Source organism: Triturus cristatus, chromosome 3_1, assembly GCF_964204655.1.
Source record: "Triturus cristatus chromosome 3_1, aTriCri1.1, whole genome shotgun sequence".
Taxonomy (NCBI): Eukaryota; Metazoa; Chordata; class Amphibia; order Caudata; family Salamandridae; genus Triturus; species Triturus cristatus.
This window is the reverse complement of record NC_140583.1, coordinates 245669460-245693074: the sequence shown is the minus strand read 5'-3', so window position 1 is coordinate 245693074 and position 23615 is coordinate 245669460. Positions and strand designations below refer to the sequence as shown.

At 41.5% G+C, this 23615-nt stretch overlaps 1 protein-coding gene across 2 annotated transcripts in view; it reads left to right on the top strand.

Annotated features, from left to right (window-relative positions):
• Positions 1 to 23615, top strand: part of LOC146860022 (uncharacterized) — a 269057-nt gene that overhangs the window by 182988 nt on the left and 62454 nt on the right. For both annotated transcript variants that reach the window (XR_014978762.1, XM_085643785.1), the window contains exons 16-20: positions 8185 to 8240; positions 11304 to 11412; positions 13708 to 13749; positions 18613 to 18744; positions 22165 to 22238. Coding sequence is in view for 1 of the 2 variants with exons in the window: in XM_085643785.1 (XP_085499911.1) it covers positions 8185 to 8240; positions 11304 to 11412; positions 13708 to 13749; positions 18613 to 18744; positions 22165 to 22238 (413 nt within the window). In the remaining variant the exon portion in view is untranslated. The remainder of the gene's footprint in view (positions 1 to 8184; positions 8241 to 11303; positions 11413 to 13707; positions 13750 to 18612; positions 18745 to 22164; positions 22239 to 23615) is intronic.

Sequence of the window (23615 nt, the reverse complement as noted above, 5' to 3'; positions counted from 1 at the left end):
CACTAGTGGATTGTTTTCTGATACTGTCTTGCCCACATACTGACAGGTCCTACAAGAGGTTGTAGTGCGCTGGAGCAGTGTACTCAATCCAATTCAGGATCTCCAGATGTCATTCAGTTACCAATGTGATACCCAGTATGTCAGAGCTTTTGCTTTATATATGGGTCAAGTGTGGGGTAGTGATGGTTAAAACATGTCTTAGGTTTCCATTCAGTACGTAATTAAACTCTCTCCCCTTAGTATCCATGGTAAATGTGTCTATTTGGAGAATAGGACATACAGCTTGAATAGTTAGGAATCCCGCTCTGCATCTGGGACATAAGTACAACCCATCAATACCATGAAGCCATTCACTTTGTCCTCTACCATGCCAAATCTCACCATTGTCAGAGGACTCAGGCCCAAAAGGGGTTCTTACGTCTCATTCAAACAAGCACCACCCTGGAATACTCTGAATGCATGATGTGGAATACTAAGCCTCTTCATCTCTTTTGTAACCAAGACTCTTCCGCCGCCCTCAAACGAGTCTCTTGTAGAAAGGCCATAAGAGCCCCAGTGCACTAAGTAATGTGTTGCATTCTTCCTTTTGTTCATAGCTTTCAGTCTTTGGGCATTCCAGGTTACACATGTGGTTTTAGCTGAGAGACCATTCAGAGAGTATGTAATCTATTGTGTGCTCATCTACTACTATGAGCCTGTGTTTAGTAAGGAATAGACCTAGGAAAAATGCATGTACCACCTGCTGCCTTTAATGGATTCCTGCCTGCCTCAAACCAATTCACAACTCAAACTGCCCAATGTCCAAACTATGAAAGTGAACTCGTGCATGATGTGCTCCTGTAGGACAACATCATTAACCTGAAAGAGAAGAGGAAAATGAGGGTTAGTTTGTGTACGTGTGTCAAATTCTCTGCCCTTGCCCATGATCTCCTATTTACTGTGGACCTAGAGGGCCGATTCTATTTCATCGTATCATTTGCTAGGAGACAGCAGGAGAATCCTACCATGTTTGTCTGCAGCTAAAAGTATAAGATTAAACATAGTGCTTCAGAGGCATATAAAGAATAATCATAGCAAATCATCTGCTGTTTGCAGTGTAATGGCAAGAAGCGTGATGGTGGCATTGGTCATGGCTGTGACAAAAAAAACATGTGCAGCATGAGTCATTTGATTTAGAATTACTTGACAGGGTCAGGCAATTCTGTTGATGCACTGCCTCTGTGGCTGCCACATTTGCCTGTCTAGTCCTTAGCCTGTGCTGCTAATCTAGTTTTGGGCATTATAATGTGTCTTCTTCCCTGGGGAACCAACAATAAAGAAAATTATTATTATTTATTATTATGTGTGCTTATATAGCGCTCAACTTACCCTTGGGCATCTTGGCGCTTGCATTGGGAACCCGTCCTGGTTTTTCCCTGTGAGATAACCCGTACTGGGCATCCCCAAGGTGAAAGCCAGGCATCCCGCCGCGGGGGGGGGGGGGGCGTTGTGGAGATTAAGCAAGCTATTGCCCAGAGTTGCAGAGTGTGAACCCATGATTTGAGTAGGCACCGAAGTGAGAATTATCGAGTCCGTGGACACTTGGGCTCAGACCCTGCCGCGTCGGGAATTGGACCCTGGTCCCGGGTCTGACCTCTGCTTCAGGGTATGCCTTCTCTAACCAGTGAGCCACACTTCTCCTGTATGTACTGTAAGATATTACCCTGTAATTCTCACTTCGGTGCCTTCTCCTGTAGGACTTTGGAGAGATTACAAATAACATTCCACCTCCTAACCATTTTGCACGAAGAATGTAAATACCTAAAATAAAATCATATTATAAATTGAAAATAAATATTCTATATAAAAATATTTAATACAATTAAAAAAAATATTAAAATATCGTTCATCCGTACCAAAGAAAAACAGAAGATACGAAAAAACTACTACTTATATGATAAAAACAACCATTCTCCTTGAATATTATTTAAGAAAAAAATGTACAAAATGCATTTTAGAAACCTGAATAGTAAAAACACTGAACACTAAATTACTAGAAAACAATCAATGTACATAATATTTACAACATTAACACGATAACATAAATAATTATTAATGAATCAAAAATATATTATAAATCCAGTAGTAACCCACCCTATTCTACTGCAAAACCAACAACCCACTGCTAAAATATAAATTGACAACAAACATAAAATTATATAAATATACTGAAAAAAAATCAAAGAATTGCAGCATAAGACAATGTGCATCATTAATAATCAATTATATAACTAATTAGCAATTAAAATTAATCAGCATTAAGCTACAGTTATTTGTACATTAATCAAATTCCTATCATTACCCACCACCCAAAAAAACTTGCCACTGAAATTGACATTACCAACAAAAGTGAAAACATTTCAACACACTGTACATTTTTAAAACTAAAAGTGTTATTCAACAATTAAAAAGTGAAACACTTTAAACAGTACATAGTCACATTACATAAATTATAAATCATTTTTCAAAAAATGTAAACTCTCAATTTAAACCTAAACACATAAACTAACAGTCAAACAATTAAATAATTATTAATCAATTAAATATTTAATTTTCAATGGAGAATGAATTAACAAGAAAATATACTAATTATAATTTAAATTACTTCCCAGCCTATTCCCCTCCAAACTAGGCCTGGGCAAAAATTTCGTTCCGTTCGCGGAAATTGCGATAATTTGACATTTTTGCGTTCCGCGGAGAGCGCGAAAATGTCAAAAATTCCGGTTTCCGCAGCTTGGCGATAATTTGTTTCTTGCTCGCGCTGTAAAATAATACATTCTCGCGCGCGCGCGATCGCCTTACCTGAATCCCTGCGTTCGCCGACAAGTTTTCTTGATCCGGTCGCGTTCTCCATGAGATGTTGTATTGTTTTTAGCCATTTGCGCTGTCTCGCGACAGTTCGCGCCCGCAGTGACGTCATGCGTCGCGCGATCACGTCTTTCTTCTCGCGATCATGCACCGCGAGAACAACTCAAAACAAGATGGCCGCGCCCGCAAGCAACCACATGGGTAAGTTGGCGACCCGCAACCATGCAGAAAATCTCGCGAACATGCCGGAAAAAAACATCCGCATCTTCGCGATATTTCTGCTTGTTTGCGATAATTTTAAACATTCTCGCGATAATTTGCGAAGGTTAATTCCGCAAATTCCGCCCACCCCTACTCCAAACCCAACAATCTGCTATTACATTATAAATTATTATCTTCAGTAAAAAATTTTATTAAATATTTTAAATCACAAACTATAGAACAAAAGCGTAATAATAATTATACTGGTATTATTGACACCTAAAATTAATATTTTACCTAAACTATATTAAATGAAACAAAACACGATATGTTTTACAATTATATTTAAGTAAACAATATTAAAGAAACTGATATCATTTAAAACGACAATATAGGCCAAAAAACGAAATTCTTGACAACAATATTATGTGACATGATATTTCTGTGTTAGGGATATTTTTGACATGATATTTAAGTATCCTGATATTAAAAACTCAATATTTTTGTCCAAACACCATGTAACGATGTCAAGGGGCTCTTCTTCGCATGGACACCCTCCTGTGAGAAATAATCTAAAGTTTATCAACCGTGTGTCAGCGTGGATGAAGTCACACTTCCTTGGCCTTTCTTTGGGTTAACCTTATCCGGGCTTTTTTTGTATAGCCATGGAATATATAATCTCATGTTATTGACATGTATTCAACAACACTGTATCAAATACCTAGTTGGCAGAAAGATGCTGCTCCAAAAGTGAAAACCATTTCTTACACGTCAACGCCCGCAATGGCCACAATGATAGAACATTACTTTGCTCAGTCGCATCCCAATGTGCACAGAATGGCACCATGTCATCTATTTGGCAAAATAATGCCCCTCTCCAACAGCCTAGCACACATCTCAGGTCAGAAAGTAGATAACCCTTATAATATATAAATAAATATATGCATATATATTTATATGTGTCGTGTGTGATATATATCCACACACGATTTTGTCCCTTCGGAAGGCCTGGGCAGGTAGAAAGGTGGTGCGCTGTACCGGCGGAGGCTGCAAGTCAAAATTAGTCACACAACGGCCCAAGAAATCGTACACTCAGGAGGGTCACAATGCAGTGCTGGGTTTATTCAATCTAGTAACCCGTTTTTACTGAAAACAATCTTGTGTGTGAACAAGATTGTGAACCTCCTGAGTGTTCGCTTTCTTGGACTTTTGTGGGATATATCTATATATATATATATATATCAGAGGAATATAGCATGTTACTACGCATGCTATCACATCGCGTTCCTTTACAACGCGGTCGTTACAACGACTGCGTTGTTAGAACGCGATACCTTTACAACGCAAGTCATTAGATTGACTTGCTGTAGGGGGCGTTCTGGACTTCGGAATAGTATAATTTACCATTCCAACTCCAGCCTGCGCAGCAGTAGGTAAGGTGTTGGAATAGTAAATTATACTATTCCTTATGTTAAAGCGCCCCTTACAGCGAGCCGATCTAATGACTTGCGTAGTAAAGGCATCGCGTTCCAACAACGCGGTCGTTGTAACAACCGGGTTGTAAAGGAACTGTGATGTGATGACTGCGTTGTAAACGCTGTCTCCCATATCAGAGGCTTATAGTTCACTCACCTTGACAAAAAACACATTCCTCAAAATTACTCTTAAAGAAGTTATTCCTGTAAAGGAGGCATGCAGAGTACAGAAAAACACAGTTCTCTTTATCCAGTCCTGCATCCCTAACCATCTACAACAATTGGCATTTGTGGAATGTTACTTTGTTTTATGATGTCTGCTTTTTAAGGCCTATTGTAACAGCACTTAACGGATGACCGCTTTAAACCAATCGAGATCATCACTAAACACAAAACTGAATAGTTATCTCTAACAAACACCAGACACAATGACATCCCACTATAATATCTGTATCAACAAGCAGCCCAAGAGTGACACACAGAGACTTCGAGAGTGCTCTATGGGTGTCCAAGTGGCAGAAATGCTGATAACATAAAGTTTTACAAACTGAGGTTAAGTATCCCACCTATTCAAGGTGCCCCATTCTGGTTTTGTTACAGGCGTGGTTTATGGGTATAATAATAATGAAAGCAGATGTATAAAGGGCATGGCTACTTCAATGAAGTATCTCAGTGCTAGACCTTCACTCCAACAAGAGCTGCTCATATGGGAGATTAATAACAAAAGGTGAAAAGCCAAGTTTTCAACCAAGCCAAGTTTCTTAAAAGAAGCTTCAGATGGTGCCTGCCGGACATTTAGAGGCAAAGTATTCCAAGTCTTAGGAGCCAAATAGCTAAAAGAGCTGCCTCCAATTCTGACTTTTTTAAATTTTGGGACCAGAGCTAATCTGGCGTTAAATTCCTAACTGGGACATAAGGTTTAATCTAAGACTGAAAGTACCAAGGTACAATATTTGACAGAGCCTTATAGTAATAACAAAGAACTTTAAAGTAAATTCTCTTCTTAATGGGGAACCAGTGCAGGTCGCTCACACCAGCCGCAATAGAGGCGTGCCTGGGAAGTTTCAATAACAGATGCGCTGTAGAATTATGAATGTGCTGTGGTCTACTGAGTAATTGATTTGAAAGCCAAGGTAAAGGGCATCACAATAATCCAGACTGGAGATCACTTTGGCTTGAATTACAGTTTTTTGGGCTGACAAAGTTAAAAATCCCAAAATCTTCGTAAGGATTTTTAATATTGCAAAACATTTTCCAGCTAGAATATTTACTTGATAATCAAACCACAACTTCCGATCTAGCCAGATACCAAGAGATTGTGTTTTGGACATAGTAAAGGGCCCAGACTAACAGCCCACCAGGCTGTGGACCAAATGTCAGTCTGAGTGTCCAGAAGCAGTACCTCGGTCTTCTTGTTGGTTAACAGTTATTGCCCATCCAGTTTGCTACTTCCAAGAGGCACAGATGCAACTGGGAAGCAGCATTGTTACCATTTTGAGAAAGAGTGAAAATCAGCTGTGTATCGTCAGTGTATGAAATGATGGTAAAGTCGAAGCATTCAATGACATCAGCCCAGGGGCGGACATAAACATTAAAAAGAGTTGGACTCAGGGAGTTACTCCTTGGTGCAGTGCAAATGTTTTTGAGTGAAACGGTTTTTGAGAAACCTGAAATGTTCTGCCTTGCAAAAAAATTCAGCCCAAAGCTGAGCCTTGTTGCCGATACCGCTTTCCCACAGTCTTTTTAACAGGAACTTATGAGAAACTGTGTCAAAAGCAGCACTGCTACAGTCACCTGAGTCCAAGATATACCGCATCGAATCAGTGGCCAGGTGCAGAGCAGATTCAGTGCTCTAAGATGAATGAAAACCCAACTGAGTCCTATGTAGCAAATGTTTGCTTTCTGTAGAGTTGGAGAGTTGCTGATTTACGTGTTTCTTGGTGATCTTAGAGAAATGAGGTAACAGGGAGATTGGTCGATAGTTCTACGGCTTCAGGTGATCGAGCAGAAGTTTCTTTAATAATAGGACTACCATTGCCTGTTTCCAACTCTGGGGAACACAGCCCATGGCTAATGAACAATTCAGAATGTCACATAAAACTGGATAAATCACCACGGAACCCTGCTTCAAAATAGATGGAGACACAGGGTCTAAGGGAGAGCCAGATTTAACAGAAGAGCATAAAGAAGCCATTTCAGCCAGCTCGATAACATAACATTTCAAAAGTGCAAAGGTGTCATCATATGTGTTAAACCAAACCCTCATGCATGGGAAGTCTTTCACATCAGCTGGAAATGAGAATAGATTTTATCTACTTTTTGAGAGAAGAAGATCGAGCCACTTCATTAGATCATTGCATCTCTCATCCAAGGGCGAGATAGCAGAGGAAACTGAAAAGAGTAAGGTTAACAATTTAACTATAGAGAAGATCTCTCTAGAGATGTTGGTGGCTGACTGGATTTAAATTAAATTTCCATTAAATTGTCTCTGTTGTTGCTTAATTGAATGATGATAGGTTGTATGACTGTGGCAGAATCTTTGTATCAACATTTCAATATTTTTAAATTTAAAACATCACCCCGAGTATGAGCAAGGTGCGCTTCTATTTTATTATTCATTAATGTCCAGAAAAAGAAATACCCATTTTACATATTAGTCATGACACAAAACAAGAGCATTTTCATCATACAGTCCCAGACTGGCTCCAATGTCCTGATTTTTTTCAATTTTTTGTGGATGTAACTGCAGCTGCTCAAAGATACATTGCCTCAATCACTTTTGACTTAAATGTCCATTGTGAGATCTCGCCCCCCACCCCTTTGCATCTGACCATTAAAACAACATGTACAGTTGTCATTGCAGCAAATAATTTTTTTTTATTTGAAATATAGTCAGTTCAGGGTGTTTGGTTTTTGACTCTCAATTCAACGGTGCGGCCAATCCTATTTCATATGCAATAAAAGAACTCGGCTAAGTTATGACTTAGGACAACTCCATGCAACGTATGACAGTTCTTACAGTCTTCTCACAACCAACTATTTTGAATTGCATCAAACAGAGTTATTACGACTCACATTTCTTTGGTTACTTCTATCAATCCACTGGTTTGTATTGTAGCTCAAGATTTGACTAGTGGTGCATCTATCCAAGGGCAATATTAAGCATTGCTCTACATTTCAAATGGAAAATTCTATGCTATTTTTCAGTGCCCACTCTGAGGTATTATTCTTTGCCCCAGGTAGTTGGCAGCTTCTGATACGTTATTAAATAAATTGATACACTTTGCTTAGTCACTAGTCAGTAGTAAAACAATTCTTATGAGAACAAGTCACTAGCTTCTCAATGTTTACATGTGCTAACCCCATTACCTGCGTTAATATATTTGTCCATTGTTAGTCGACATAGTGCCCAAGTGGTCTTATGATACTAAATTGGCCCTTATTGCCCTGAGGTGATCTTGTTGTACACAAGTTATTTTATTGTACGCAAGTGGTCTTATTATAACCAAGTTATCCTGTTGTACCCAAGCAGTCTTATTGTACCCATGTGATCCTACTGTGGCCAAGTGATCTTAATGGACCTAAGTGATCATATTGTACCTACGTGGTCTTTTGAAATCTCTCCTGTAGAGTATTAATTGCATCTTATACTCTTTTACAGACTATTCCTGGGGCAACTGCACTGGACAAGAACATTCCTGGATCCTCTTTAGGAAGGTATGCTGCCTGAATGTTGGTATTTCATTCAGGATCATCCATCTTCTCGATGGCATCCCATTTCCCCATCAAAATTCAGAAGCAGTTATCTTTTTTCAGTATTGCCCACCTATATTAGATATATCTCCCCATTGTTATGTTATGTTTAATTGTAGAGGATCATATCACCCAGGTGGGTATCCTGGCACTTCGGAGAGGAGAGAGGTGCCGCCCTAGCTGGGCTCTATTGGAAGAGACAAGTTATCAGGTTTTTCTAGAATTCTAGGAGTGAACTGATGGTTCTACTGTGAATCAGAAGTATGTTCTAGGCTTTAGGAGGTAGGTACAAACAGTTGTGGAGCGGGCTCCGGCTCTCTTGATGCACAAATGGAGGCATGCAGACAGCTGGCAGATCAAGGATATCTGGTAGGGATGTGATTGCTGATGTGGTTGTTCAGGTAGGTGGGGCCTAGGTTGTGCAGTGCCTTGTATGTGTGAGTGAGTGGTTTGAATTGGGTGCACTTGTGGATGTAGTGCCAGTGGAGGTCCTTGAAGTGAGTGGATGTGTGGGTGCAGGGTGGGAGGTTGAGTGTCAGTCTGGCCGCTGTCTTCTGGATGATATGGAGCCTCTTGGTTAGTTGGAAGGAGAGTCTGACATAGAGTGCATTCAAAAGGGATGTTCAGATTGTAAGGCAGTGCTCTAAGAAGCATGGCTCACTCCTAGTGAGTGAGACTTGAGATGTTGTAAGTCATTGTGGTATTTATTGGGGTGAGGATGTTTTATTTGTTTGTTGATAGAGTGAGCTGAGATAGTAGACCATCAGGGTAATTCAATCTAGGAATATGCAGAAATGCATCATCCATGCTCTTTTGAGTGTGTTGTTTATACAACAGAAACACTTGTGTATGTGTATGCCTTTGACCCTCATGTTTATACCAGTGGCTGTGTGGTTTCACAGCAAAAGGCAGAGTGACTGGTAGTGGAGGCTGGGAAGGAAGGAGAGGTATGGTTTTCTTTCTAAGTGACCCACAATTGATATCACTTGATCCAAGACTGAATATTCTTGAGGTGCCAATGGAGAGAGGGCTCCGTGCCATTTACCACTCCCTCATACTGTGATAGGACACCTTATCAGTGCCCAGGTGATGTATTTGCTCAGTGGACAAATAAAGAAACAGTATGCAAGCATGGTGGATCATTGAAGGAACTCTGGACATTTTTTGGTGAAGGGTACACAAGGTACCTAGTGACACTCCAGGGGTGAATCTGCCCTACATCTGACTTGATTTCTCTCAAGCCCTACAATGGATGTCATGCTGTTAGTTGTTGTGGTTAGATAGGAAATATCAGTGTATTGTTAAAAACTTTTACTACTCCTGTCTATTCACTGATAGAGTCCTTCAATGTTTTGAGCAACTTGTTAGTTACAGAGACCGATAAATGATACGGTAAAGATGGGCTTGTGGTTCTGTACTACACCCGTCACCAAATCCAATTTGCTATCACCTGAAAGGGTAGAGGTACGTAACTGGTTTTGACTTCCAGGCAAACACATCTTTTGTAAAATACAAATGTCTAGTGATTGTCAAGCTGGGGCAATAAGGGGACTGTGGCTCAAGGTACATATTGTATGTTGTGTATGACCAGTGTACATTGAGACGCTCACAATGTGGAATCTAATTGTAAACAGCAAGTTAGATCCTAGTGTTTTTATTTCACAGAGTCACTTCCAAAACATCTGTGTTGTTTCACATCATGCATGGCATGAAGATGAAAGCTGAGCTATACTATTGTTAACTAGGGGCAACCCCCCTGTGTCCTCTACTGCAGTGGGATCTAAGATTGTTAAAACCCCAGTTGTAATTATTGAATGCTGTTCTATATTGCATTTAGCTTGGTAAATTGAAAGCATTATGCTATAATCTGTACCACTGTAATCTGTACGAACGTTCTGCTTTCTTTATGAATATCGTGGTCGTTTCTTCTTTGTTTTGATATACCTATAGAAAAGTTGGTGGCTTACTTACTTTTTCCCGGTATACCAGTATAAGACTGGTGGGTCCCACCCACTTTGTCTTGGTATATTGTTATAAGACTAGTGTAACCTCCATACATTACACTGACATATCATTATAAGTCTTGTGTGACCTCTCTACTTTGTCATGTTATACCATTATAGGGCTAGTGTGAGCCCCTATTTTGGTATGGTATACCATTCTAAGACTAGGTGACTCACTTACTTTATCACAATATGCAGTAAGTCTAATGTGAGCTCCCTACTTTGTCAAGGTATACTGTCATAAGACTAGGTCCCCTGCCTAATTTGCCATGGTAAACCATTATAAGACTAGTGTGACATCCCTACATTGTCACACTATACCGTTATAAGACTAGGTGATCCACCTACTTTCTCATGTTATTCTGTAAGGATAGTGTGAACTCTCTACTTTGTCATGGTATACCGCCATAAGCCTAGTAGCCCACCTACTTTGACATGGTATATGGTGATAAAACTAGTGTGACCTCCCTACACTGTTACGGTATGCCATTGTAAGACTAGTGTGAGCTCTCTACTTTGTCATGGTATACCATTATAACATTAGTGAAACCCCCCACTTTGTCTTGGTATATCTTTATAATGCTAGTGTGAGCTCCCTACTTTGTCATAGTATAGTGTTATAAGATTAGTGTTACATTCTACTTTGTCATGGTATATCGTTCTGAGATGAGGTGACTCACCTGCTTTGCCATGGTACACAGTAAGACTAGTGTGAACTCTCTACTTTGCCAAGGTATACCGACATAACACTAGGGGCTCTGCCTACTTTGTCATGGTATACTATTATAGGACTAGTGTGACTCCACTACTTTGTCATGGTATACTATTATAAGACAAGTGTGACTCCACTACTTTGTCATGGTTTACCTTTAAAAGACTAGTGAGTTCCCAGGCATGCAGATAAGACCATTCTGAGCAGATATCTCCTACCTAGACGTGGCGGCTGGTGTCCCACTGAGCTTGATTGCTGTTCTAAAAGACGTTCCGTTCTCATAGAGGGTTTTCCATCATGTTTACTCTTTAGTTTGGGATCTGATGGCCGATCGGAGGAACTGGACCACCTCCAGCAACAGCTTGTAAAGGAGAGACAGGCCACTCAGGAAAAAGAGGAGATGATCTGGACTCTGAAGGAGGTGAGAAGCAGCGGCAGTATTCAAAAACACTGCAAGTCTTCAGGCCATGCACCGGTCACATATTGTCAAAGCAGTACTTGATTGAAATCAGTATCCTTCTAATAACTTCTTTCTATGTACACGTGAGCGACGGAGCAAGGTGGTGGGTTAAGCCATTTATACTGGGCAGCAAAATCAAAATCAAAAGGGGGGTGGAGATAGGAGAGGCAATGAAGGAGCAAGGCTAAGGATAATTGGGGATCGTTCTGCATAACGATCTTTACTTAACCTTTGCTTGCCTACAAATTTCTATTAAATTCAAGCTTATATTGCTATCATGTGACTGTATGTGAGACCCTTATAAATATCTTTACTAGCCCCATGCCTTCTTTTGCAACCTTTATAATTAGGAGCTCTTTTGTCAATGAGAGGGTGCAGTTAGGTCATCCCAACAGTAGCCTTTGAAATTCTGAATGCACATGCAGGTGAGAGCACAAGCACAGATAAAGTTACCTAACTGGGAGACCGCGGAAATCTCCCCCAGTAAACTGTGACTGGAGCTTTGCATTCTTGTAAAGCCACAGAGGCAAAGATTATGACAACTCTTTTTTTATTACTAAATCTCCTGCATCAAAGATAAAAAAGTGTACATAAAATGACTGAAGAAAACCTAACACAATACATAATAACTGAGGTCAGCATTCTAGTGTTCCAGTGACTTCAGAGTCAATCCACCAATCAGTGGGCATCTGACCACTTCTGCAGAGTAGCAAACCTCCTCTTCTTTGCAGCCAAAAGATAATCCTCATCAACTTGCAAGAAGTTGCTTGAAATCAAACACTTTGCTGAAATTTGAAGGGAATGATCATTAAAAAATTCTGACTTTGAAAACAGAGAGCCACAGGACAGATAACTGTTAGAACCTCCTCTCTGATGTGACAATCTATTGAATTCAAACTGAAAAGGACACATTTGTGATAACAGGGAGGGGGTGGGAGGGATAATCTTCACCTGCTTACCTTCAATAGAAACCCCCTGTCACTTTAGTTGGGACATTTCCATTCTGTTACAAGACTATGGGCTTGATTGCAACAGGTTTAACGATGCAAAACTGCATTGCATGAAAGATGAGCAATTGGTTTGAAATAGAAAGCTCTAATGGTAAATCAGCAGCTTTAGGAATGTCCTCCAAGCAACCAGCTGAAATACATGCTTTGGACGCTGTAGCCTTCCTGACAGAATAGGCGGAAAAAAGGTAAAAGTCAATGCCGTTTTCAGACATGACCCATTTACTCACCTAGCCAAAGTAGAAGGGGAAACAGGTTCTTGTGGTTTTGCATAGGATATGTACAGCTGAGAGGCCTGAGGAGGATTAAATGCTGAAGGTTGGTTTCCATAACATCGTAAACAAGAAACAAGACTTGAACTTTTTCAGTCATGAAAAGTCAGATAGAACATTAAAGATGACTTTGTCTTTGTCAATCCAGGGATATTAAAAGTAACTCCCTGTAGAGAAAAGGATCTGTTAATCATATCTCATTCAGAACCCCCTGGTGGAAAACACCCCCATAATCCACCTTTACCCATCTATAATTTTATTTTACGTACAGCACCCAAAATCATCTGCCCCTACTTTTAACTGCTACACAGAGGCAGAGGAATCATGGGGGAGCCATACATTACACAGCCTCTCCTGCCTGACACAGATCATAAACTTAAATACCTTATCTGCCATCCTTAACCAAACTCCTCCATCTTCCCTGCTTTCCTTCCACCCCCCTGCAGCTGTATCTTTGCTTTCAGTCAAAGCAGACAAGCAGTGCTGCACTGACAGGCTCTCAGAGAGCTCAGCCAGCAGGGCCTCAAAGGCCTTTATGATGAAGCCATATTGGGTAGCGAGTTTTGTTATCAACTGTTGCTAGTCGTAGTGAGTTGCCAGATTTAGAAACTGAAATAAACATAAAGGCATTCAATGAGAGCCATAAATAACCAAGTAATATTCACCTTACTTGACAAGCACAGAGTCCTACTTCGTTCACACAGTCAGTTTGAGTTACAAAGTAGTTACTTTTCTAAGAATGTTGTTCTTAAGCCATGTTGTAGTAATAGACTTCTGCAAAGGAAGGATCAGAAAAACACAGGAGAAAGGCTGGTTCTGGTATACTGTTGTGAAGTAATAAGAAAACAAAGAGTCACATTATACAGGAACAGACAGGATTGCCTCTTCTTATATGTCTGGTGCCTCTAATTGATGTAGGAAGTTCTGAGTGCGAATGTCCTAAAAGCGGTCTTTCCTGTCTTTATTTCTTTCTGCAGGAAATAGAAGAATTACGACATAGGAAGCCTGGAGAAATCAAGGTGAGTCTTTAGGTATATCAAGCACAATTGAGCAAACAGGGTGATCATTGGTAAATGTCACCTAAACACTGCACTGGTGCAAGAAACAGAAGGAATACACTTTAGATCATAATGAAATAGGAAATAGAGAAAATAGAATGTCTACAGTGCACATTATATAATGTTATATAAAATATGTAGCAGCAGAGCAAATCGTGAGGAAGATTAATGTGAAGCTTTTGCAAAAATAATTTGACACAAATTTTGCTTACAACTTTTATGTGCGGAAGAAGGTTTTTAAACATAATGAGTAAATTTTCCTAAAAAAAGGAGCAAGTTCACTTGACACTTTTAATTATGCTTATGTCTTGAAATATTTAGCAAATGTATTTTGCCTCAACTGAATCCCAATTTTCCTTCTTTGAAAATCGAAAAATCATAATACATCTATTATAAAAATATATAAAAACAGTTTGAAATTTTTAGTTCGGGTCAAATCCTGTCTGATCTATTTTATATAACAAAACCAGCCAGAGCTGTTCTGCACTGCGATTAAGGCGCTCGCTGCTCTTCCATAATACAAGATACAATAGCAACAATAAAGCACACAGCTGCCAAACTCCGGCCCCCCGGCTTTATAAGCAAGAAACACAAACCAGCCGCATTAAAACTTACTGTCAAAAAAGCCACAGCTGAAGTTGTTTTTGGAAATGAGATTCAGTAGAGGTTCTTCGAAGAAAGAGAGGCTACTCATTTTGTGCCTTGGTAGACACATAAGTGATAGACCGACCACCGCTAGACTTAAGAGGAAATCTGAGGGTTGTCAGCAGCAATACCTCCTTTGACCTAAGGGGGCGAGCAGGTACAGAGGGACAGAGCCTCCTACAAAGATACTTTGGAGCCTCCCCATGAAAGGAGTGAAAAGAAAGAACCAGTTCATTAAAAATCGATCTGCTACTCAATGAGGAGGCGGTGTAATTCTTTGAGACTATTGAGTGATGTCAAAAGACCCCAATATCAAACTAGAGGTGGCATTTTGAACTACCTGCAAATGTTTAAACATATAGGCGAAAAGACCCAAACATAAAGCATTTGCCTAGCCCAGTCTGGAGATAATAGCCACACTAAAACGTTTCCCAGCCAGGGAAGTGAAGTGGGGACAAAGGGAAAGCTGTCATCAAATTTTACTCCAAGATTGTTTGCCTAGTTCAGATGGCCACCAATCATAAGACCAGCCTGTAGCATTGTGTCCAAAAAGGAAGATCACCTTCTTAGAAGAGTTGCATCGCAGACTGTTCTGGTTCATCCACTCGACCACCTTCAATCTACAGCACTTGAAAGTCTCTTGCCCTATTGCAAGAATATACCCTAGAGAAAAAATAAGTTGTGTGTCATCCGCATGGGAGATAACCTGAATTCCGAAGGCTTCAATAATGGAGGCCAAAGGTGTGATATATACATTAAAATAGAGGGGGACTAAGGCCCGTATTAATAGAGTATCAGAGTCCAATAACGCATATTTGAATTACTCTTTATCACCAGAGGAATCTCCCAGGAACCATCCCAACCCTAATGCATTTGAGAGTAAAAACCTATCAAGATCCCCTCAACTCACTGACAACTGATAAGCATGTTAATAATCCGCTTTCAAAACTAATGATTCCCAGTTGTGTGGCTGTAGGCTCGACTTCTTGATACCAACTTTCTCCATTACATTCTGATGAAAAATGGATTCTCCCTTACTCTATGGTACTGTGAGTCATAAAACATCTATATTTTGATATACCCACTTTTTATTGGTCTCTCTTTACTGCAGTCTGGAGTCTAAAATTAGATGACTTGGTACTAATTCTAAAATCTTGTACTGGAGAGGATAGGTTGGGTTCTCTTTCCTTTGGTTTCAAAACCTGAAAGAAGGTGGCTGTATGGAATAAGACACAAGAGGGTTGGTGTCAATCTATCGCAAAAGTAGATGTGATACTGGAATATTGTAGTAATGTAAAGAACAATGGGAGAGCTAGGGAAAAAAAGGGGGGTTGTGTCCGTATCCCCTGGATGTAAATAAGCTTTGTCAAAGGTGGACAGACCCAATGTAGTGTGGTACGGTCAAAATGAAGCAATGTTTGGGAACCCACGAAGTGGGTTAAAAGGCCCCTCACACACCAACCTGGTTGGTGTCATGCTTCATCATTGGGGCCCCAACCGGGTGGCCGAATGCCCCCCGGTTGTGCTGCGACGCCTGACTACAGCGGAGCTGGTGTGGTGCAAAAATGTGATGTGGTGATGATTAAAAACAAATATCGCTGAGAATCCTTGACATTAGAAGATTTATTATTGGCGGCTCAGGATATAGACTAAAAAGATATGTGATGCAACTAATGGAGAAATAATTATCTGCTAGTTGACTGTGTAGTGGGTCTACATGTTTCAGCTCACGTATAAAAATAGTAAGGAGCTTTCGTCAGGACCAGTGTATAGTGAGTGGCAAAAGGTGATGTGCCACGTGGTGAAAAAATATTAAAAATGTTAGTTACCTACACACTCGCTAAGGTGTGTGGACACAGTGTCAACACAATTGCGGACACTGCGGCGCAAACACTATGGCTGAGTGAAAGCGCTATGCAGGAAGCGGGAGGGGGGCGCTCCTTACAACAATTTTGGTTGTGAAGCTACCATCGCCTGGCACCTACTGTGGCCTCCCGAAGTCCCGGATGCAGTGTCCGCAATTGTGTTGACACTGTGTCCACACACCTTAGCGAGTGTGTAGGTAACTAACATTTTTAATATTTTTTCACCACGTGGCACATCACCTTTTGCCACTCACTATACACTGGTCCTGACGAAAGCTCCTTACTATTTTTATACGTGAGCTGAAACATGTAGACCCACTACACAGTCAACTAGCAGATAATTATTTCTCCATTAGTTGCATCACATATCTTTTTAGTCTATATCCTGAGCCGCCAATAATAAATCTTCTAATGGCAAGGATTCTCAGCGATATTTGTTTTTAATCATCACCACATCACATTTTTGCACCACACCAGCTCCGCTGTACTCAGGCGTCGCAGCACAACCGGGGGGCATTCGGCCACCCGGTTGGGGCCCCAATGATGAAGCATGACACCAACCAGGTTGGTGTGTGAGGGGCCTTTTAACCCACTTCGTGGGTTCCCAAACATTGCTTCATTTTGACCGTACCACACTACATTGGGTCTGTCCACCTTTGACAAAGCTTACTGGAATATTGTAGTCATAAAATCTGACGTAAAAATTAAAAAAAAGATTGCAACCTAAATACAATTTGGAAAAATATGACTCTATAGGAGTTAAAAGCAGAAAATGTACACCTAATGGAACGATAATTTTATAAACTATATTTAGGACACAGTATTTATGCCTGACTGTATTTCTGACATGCAGGTATCCCATAAAGTTTCCATCTGACTGTCTAATTAAATAGGCAGGTTGGGCACAGCTTCTCCTTTGCGACTCAGATATTGAGGTGTTGGCATCTAATCAATGGTTTGCGACCACAATTGTGGTCATAAACCATTGATACATTCCAAACCAAATGGCAGATAGGAGTCAGGTGCCCATATCAGACCCCCTCCTATGTGAGATTCAGATTTGTATCAGACCCCTTCAGCCATTGGCTTTCATGTGTTTTTCACGGCCTGCCATTGCTTAGATGGGCTGTCCATCAAGCCCATGGTATTTTGCTGCTGTTTACATTTTTGTGTTCCCATAAGGTTTGGGTAGCTTGTAATTGAGACCCAGTGTGTTTTTGTTGATCTATTTACTTTGCTGACACAACAACATTTTAATTGTTGACTTACAGCTTTTTGTTTAACCCCTTCGGTGCTCATGACGGAACGGTTCCGTCATGAGCCACGGTTGAGCTGTGCTCATGACGGAACCGTTCCGTCATGACCACGCCCGCGCAAGATTCCGTCAGCACAGCGGCGGAATCTGCGCAGCATGGAAGGGGTTAAGAATTGGATGTTCTCTGAATCCTTTAGCCTGACATTTAAGAAAGTGCTGTTCCAAAAATCTCCCTTGCATGCTCATTAGTTTTTCTTTACTTGCATTAGAACATGTTCTATTAATAGTTTTTCAGTTCCCAAAGTAAAGACAAAGTAAAGGCCTTCTTAAATATGTAATGTAAATATAGCCCTTTGTCAAAAGTATCTACTGTGCAATAGTTTTTAGTGCATCTATTGATGTTTACCTCTTACAATTAAACTCCTTTTCATAACACTCTTTGAGTGTATATCTTTACTCATGCAGTCTGTTCAGCAAAGAAGTCTATACCAGCCGAGACCAGCATTCATAATATTGTAGCCCAAGATGTTGCTTACCTATGGCATTTTTTTGCTAGTATAGCTGGGAGTGGTACTTACAACATTGCCTAACTGTTAGCAAACACTTTCCCTAAAATGGAAGACCTGTTTGCTGTGCCAATGATTGTTTACTTTATTGTCACACTGATGGAATGGCAGTGTAGCGCTGTTTTTTTGCTGCAGAGAGATGGCTAACTGATAAAATGACACCCAATGTTTTTTACGTGTCATTACCTGGTAGAATGATGGAATGATGGACCATCTCTTTTTGATTGTTTGTTGCCTGGTTGAATGATTTCAGTGACCTTTGTTGTATCCTGATGGCTTGCTGCAGATGAATGACAGTCAGTGTTCTTATTGTTGTACAATGGCTGGCAGGTTGATGGAAAAACAGGTGTTTTGCAGTTTAATTGTCTAAAGCTGGCAGGTTCATGGCAGGCTAGTGTTTGGGCTGTTTTGTTTCATGTTGTCAGACAGGGAGTGACTTGCACTGCTACTTTTGCCTTATGGTGCCTTATGGAGATTTTGCTTTGTGCTTTAGGCCTCCCTTGAAGAGGTGGACACGGAGCTGGTCTCGGTGCGCGGGGAACTTCAGAAGGTCTGGAACATGCTGAAGACGCGCGACTCGAAGCTGGAGGAGCAGCACCAGGAGCTGGTGTCCGCCAGGGACCAGGTGCTAAGATCCGTACCCAGTGTTAGAATACTGCCTGCAGACTGGAAGGCCATAGCTATTGGTTTCATATTAACTTCAGAAGAGTAATTGCACATTATTCTTCATTTTGTTTCCTGTTCTTGACCCACTGGTTGCAAATGTCAGTTTCTCCCAGTAAAGTAGCAAGGCTGCCATGGGTCCTGATGCAGACAAGGAAATTGGCCCTTGCAACAGGTTTTGGGGTAGTAAAAAGAGCTATTAACAAGGTTCAATGGGCCCCTGAGGGCTCAGTGCCCTGGTGCCACTGCATCAACCGCACCAATGTTAGCTATGCCTCTTTCCTCTGTTGAAAGGATATATGTCACAGAGAGAAGAGACCACTAAACAGAGCAACAACATGGATGGTGAGTAGGCCACACATAATATTTTAAAATGAAGACAAGAAATAAAAGGCTTGAAATATATAGTACCATGAACTACATCATAAAGGATCAGGTTTAAATACAACCTCATATTAAGGATGAGGTTGGCTCTACATGACCCCTTTGACTTAATAACAACCTACAGCAGGAAACCCGAGGGCAGCAATGGTTGGTGCCTAAGACTGTACCTACTGCCTTCCTTATCATATTGTTCATACAATGAAGAACCTAGTACGGGACACAGGTGCAATTATATGAGCACTTTCCCCTTGGTTCCTTCAAATTCCCACAGTGAATCGTCCGGTGTCTTTCAATCCAGGTCTCCCTCTATCATTTCTGTGGACTGTCACTTCTCTGCTCTACAGCAGGTTTGAACAAAAGAAGATTTCCCTTTTGTAACCACGTTTTTATCTTACCTCTAATTTGCACTGAACCATAAGGGGCTACACTACACCATTAAACATCATTACCAGGTCATTGAAAAAAGTATACTTTATTACATGAATTGCGAAAAAGACCTGCTTTAAATTGCAATAATATTAAAACATTACAAAAGCTAAAAATACATAAAAAATCATTTATACAATGATGGACATTTGTTAATAATCATAATATTGGCATTTCAAATATATAATAGGTGCACATACTGCCACTCAAGTATCCAAGAAAGCAGTTGATCCAAGATTCCAAATCCTTATCAACTTATTTCCTATTTACACAATTTTACAAATATATAATATACATATGCCACAAAATTATTAATGCAAAATATTTCTCAAAATCTAGTTATATGTCGACGCGTTTCAGTGTATCCTTATTTTCTCATATAGTTCAGTGCAAACTAGTGGTAAGATAAAAACGTGGATACAAAAGGGAAATCTTCTTTTGTTCAGTGCTAACTACCCGGTCCCTTTTGGCCTAACTGGGGTAAACTCTCTCATTTTTTTAAGGTTGTCTACAGCAGGTTTGCTCACTCTGATCTTATGTGGCATATAATTTCTCATAGGCTAGTTGCCTTCCAGATAGCCATAGGCCTTTAATGAAAGTGGGTCAGATGATGTTTGGGCATCTCTTGCACTGCAGCAGATGAAGGGACATATGCTATGTCACTTGCTCAGCCTACATGTCCCTTTCTCCTTGGCCATGGCATGTCTTGCAAAAGTTTCCAGTGGTGATAAATCCTAAAACCTCAACTATAAGGTTCTTCTTGTTGTAGTAGAGCTGTAACCTAGCACATGCCATTGTGAACGTGAAGGTTTTCATGTCTCTTGCTCTCCATCTCCAAGTGTTGCCTAGGGAGTTGACAATGCGGTGACTGCAAATGAATGTGATGGAAATCAAAATGATGGTACCTTTGTAAAAATGTTCTATATTTTTAAGGGAAATTTCTGTTGAATGTGGCAAATCGTTTCTGGAAGACCGAAAAAAAGGATATGATGTTATACTAGAGAGTATACAAAGTGATGGATGGAATGCTTGAATTAAACTCAGCCACTGGGAATTATTGGGGCTTCATCTCAATCCATCATTACCATGCAACCTCAGTTTGGACCCAGCTAATGCAAATCAGTCTTGACCCTGCTCCAATGTCAAAAGTCCAACCCGAACTGCCAAGCTAGGTCCACCCTGTACCGGAACACAAGCATTCGAAGACCGGTTTCGCCCTAGTTATGGGTTCATCAGCCAAGTATAGCTTGGTTCCAGTAACAGTGTGCATGGGACCTATGTCTGGGCATATCCGTCCCCCTAAGAACAATAGAGTGAACACATTGGGTATAAAGATGAGAGACAGACTAAAGTGTTTGAAAAGGAGACGTTGGGAAAAGAGATGTTGTATGGGTGCACACTTTGAAGGAATAGAAGAGGAGAGATATGTGACAAATGGCTAGATGGACAAATGGATGGATGGACAGAAGAACAGGTGGGCAGACAGATGACTAGATGGAGGAACACACAGACGAATGGATCAATGAATTAATTGCACAGCTAAAAAAGCTATGATAACTAAAAGAGTGATCTTGATATATGAACGGATGGGTGGATTAATAAAGGTATTGAAAAGGTGAAAAAATAGGGAGAATGGAGGTGTCACTATGCGACTGAGTATGGGAATGATATGTCATCCAGACCCAAAAGTTACAACCCGCTCGAAATGCTGGATCACACTCCCTCACACTCTAAGACGAGTAACCTCAGACAAGGAATGGACCCTGAGTAATTAACTCTGACTGACATTAATCCAATAATTCTGCCCATCATTGTCATAGTTTTTTTCTCCATAAGGCAGCCAAACTGCAATATGCATGCCCAGACTATGCAATAGTACTCAGCCTATATCTCACTGAAATTGAAACCTATCTGGGGTTGATTGTTATTGTGATGTGAGGGGACATGGCATATTAGTTTGAGCTGGACTTTTCTTATTCAAACATATCCCAGGCTGAATTGCATATGGTGTGTTTCTGTCGTTATTGACAAAGTGGCCAACGAAGTATAGACTGGAATGCACCCAGAGTAGGTACCAATGGCCGCTGAGGCTATATCTAGCTTTCGACCAATCATATCTTTTCTTGGTGAAACACTCTAAGTGCAATGGGCATGGCTTCCATGATGGCTTCTTCTGCTCTAGGTCAAAGGAATGTGGTCTAGAAAAGCTTGTAACAGACTGTTCCTATTCAAGCACAGCCAAAGCTGATTTGCTAATGATTGGCTCCGGCTTGTAGTTGCATTGTCACCAAATAAGGAATAGACTGGAATCCTTCCCAGAATAATTACTATTGGCTAACTTAAGCATTCTACCCATTACCCTTTTGTTTTTCTGAGTCAGCAAGCGAACCTTGAGCATGTATCACTGAAGCGGTGGTGGCTATCTCTGTCTTCTCAGTGGCACCCATGTTCGGATGAGTGGGAAAGAAATCCATCATTAGAATGGGTGGAGCCATAGACTTGTTCATGTGTTTATAAACAGGCTGGAAAAAGAAAGACTCAAAACATTAACCACCTTTCTTTGGTTCTCCAGTACACAGAGTGCAGCACTGAGAAGCTGAGACTGGAGCAGCTTGTGGAGTCCCTGGAACGCCAGCTCACAGAGAAGTAAGACACCTAGAAGGCAGCCTCCTTACAAGTGCGGTTGGTGGTGTGGGTTGCATCACCTCTGTCATACCTGGACGGCGGGTATCAATCTCTTGGTCTATAGTCTTCTTAACTGATTCAAGGTTTAAAAGTAGTGTAAACAAGACAGCCCAATCTGAATTATCAGGAAAGCATACAATATTATAGGTGTCTGAAAGAGGACTGCTGATTTGGGAGGCAGAACTCATACCAGCGGGATAAATACACTCTGGTGCCGATCACGATCCGGTAAAAAATTCCCCCGTGCGACTCGTATCGGGTCTTTTTACCGTACGAATCGTACAAGTGCCGTACGAACTGGCAATCACGATTCGCATGGTAAAAAGTCCATACGAACCGCACCGGGAATCATTCCCCACACGTCCTCGGGTCGGAAAATGTGTCCGACACGTCCTCGGACGATTTACCTTACAAACGTAAAAATCCAAGTCCGACCGAGGAATCACGATCCATCCCGTGCGTCCGAGCCTACAACCGTATGGAAAAAACACCGTCCGCACCGAACACCAATAGCAACCATGGAGACATGTGCCCGCATACGCGCCCAACACTCCCCCCAGCCCCCGTACGTCCGACACGTACCCCCGTATATGTATACCCCCACCCGTCTATGTACACCCCAGTACGTACCAGTCGTACCCCCACCCCAGTACGTGTCGTACCACCGTCAATGTACACCCCCCCACCCCTGTACGTGTCGTACCACCGTCTATGTACACCCCAGTACGTTCCAGTCGCACCCCCACCCCAGTACGTGTCGTACCCCCGTGTACCTACACCCCAGTACGTTCGAGCCACACCCCCACCCCAGTACGTGTCACAGCCCCGTCTACCTACACCCCAGTACGTTCCAGTCGTACCCCCACCCCAGTACGTGTCGTACCCCCCGTGTACCTACACCCCAGTACGTTCGAGCCACACCCCCACCCCAGTACGTGTCATAGCCCCGTCTACCTACACCCCAGTACGTTCCAGTCATACCCCCACCCCAGTACGTGTCGTACCACTGTCAATGTACACCCCCCCACCCCTGTACGTGTCGTACCACCGTCAATGTACACCCCCCCCTGTACGTGTCGTACCCCCCGTGTACCCCCACCCCTGTACGTGTCGTAACACCGTCTATGTACACCCCCCCACCCCTGTACGTGTCGTACCACCGTCTATGTACACCCCAGTACGTTCCAGTCGTACCCCCACCCCAGTACGTGTCGTACCACCGTCAATGTACACCCCCCCACCCCTGTACGTGTCGTACCACCGTCAATGTACACCCCCCCACCCCTGTACGTGTCGTAACACCGTCTATGTACACCCCCCCACCCCAGTACGTGTCGT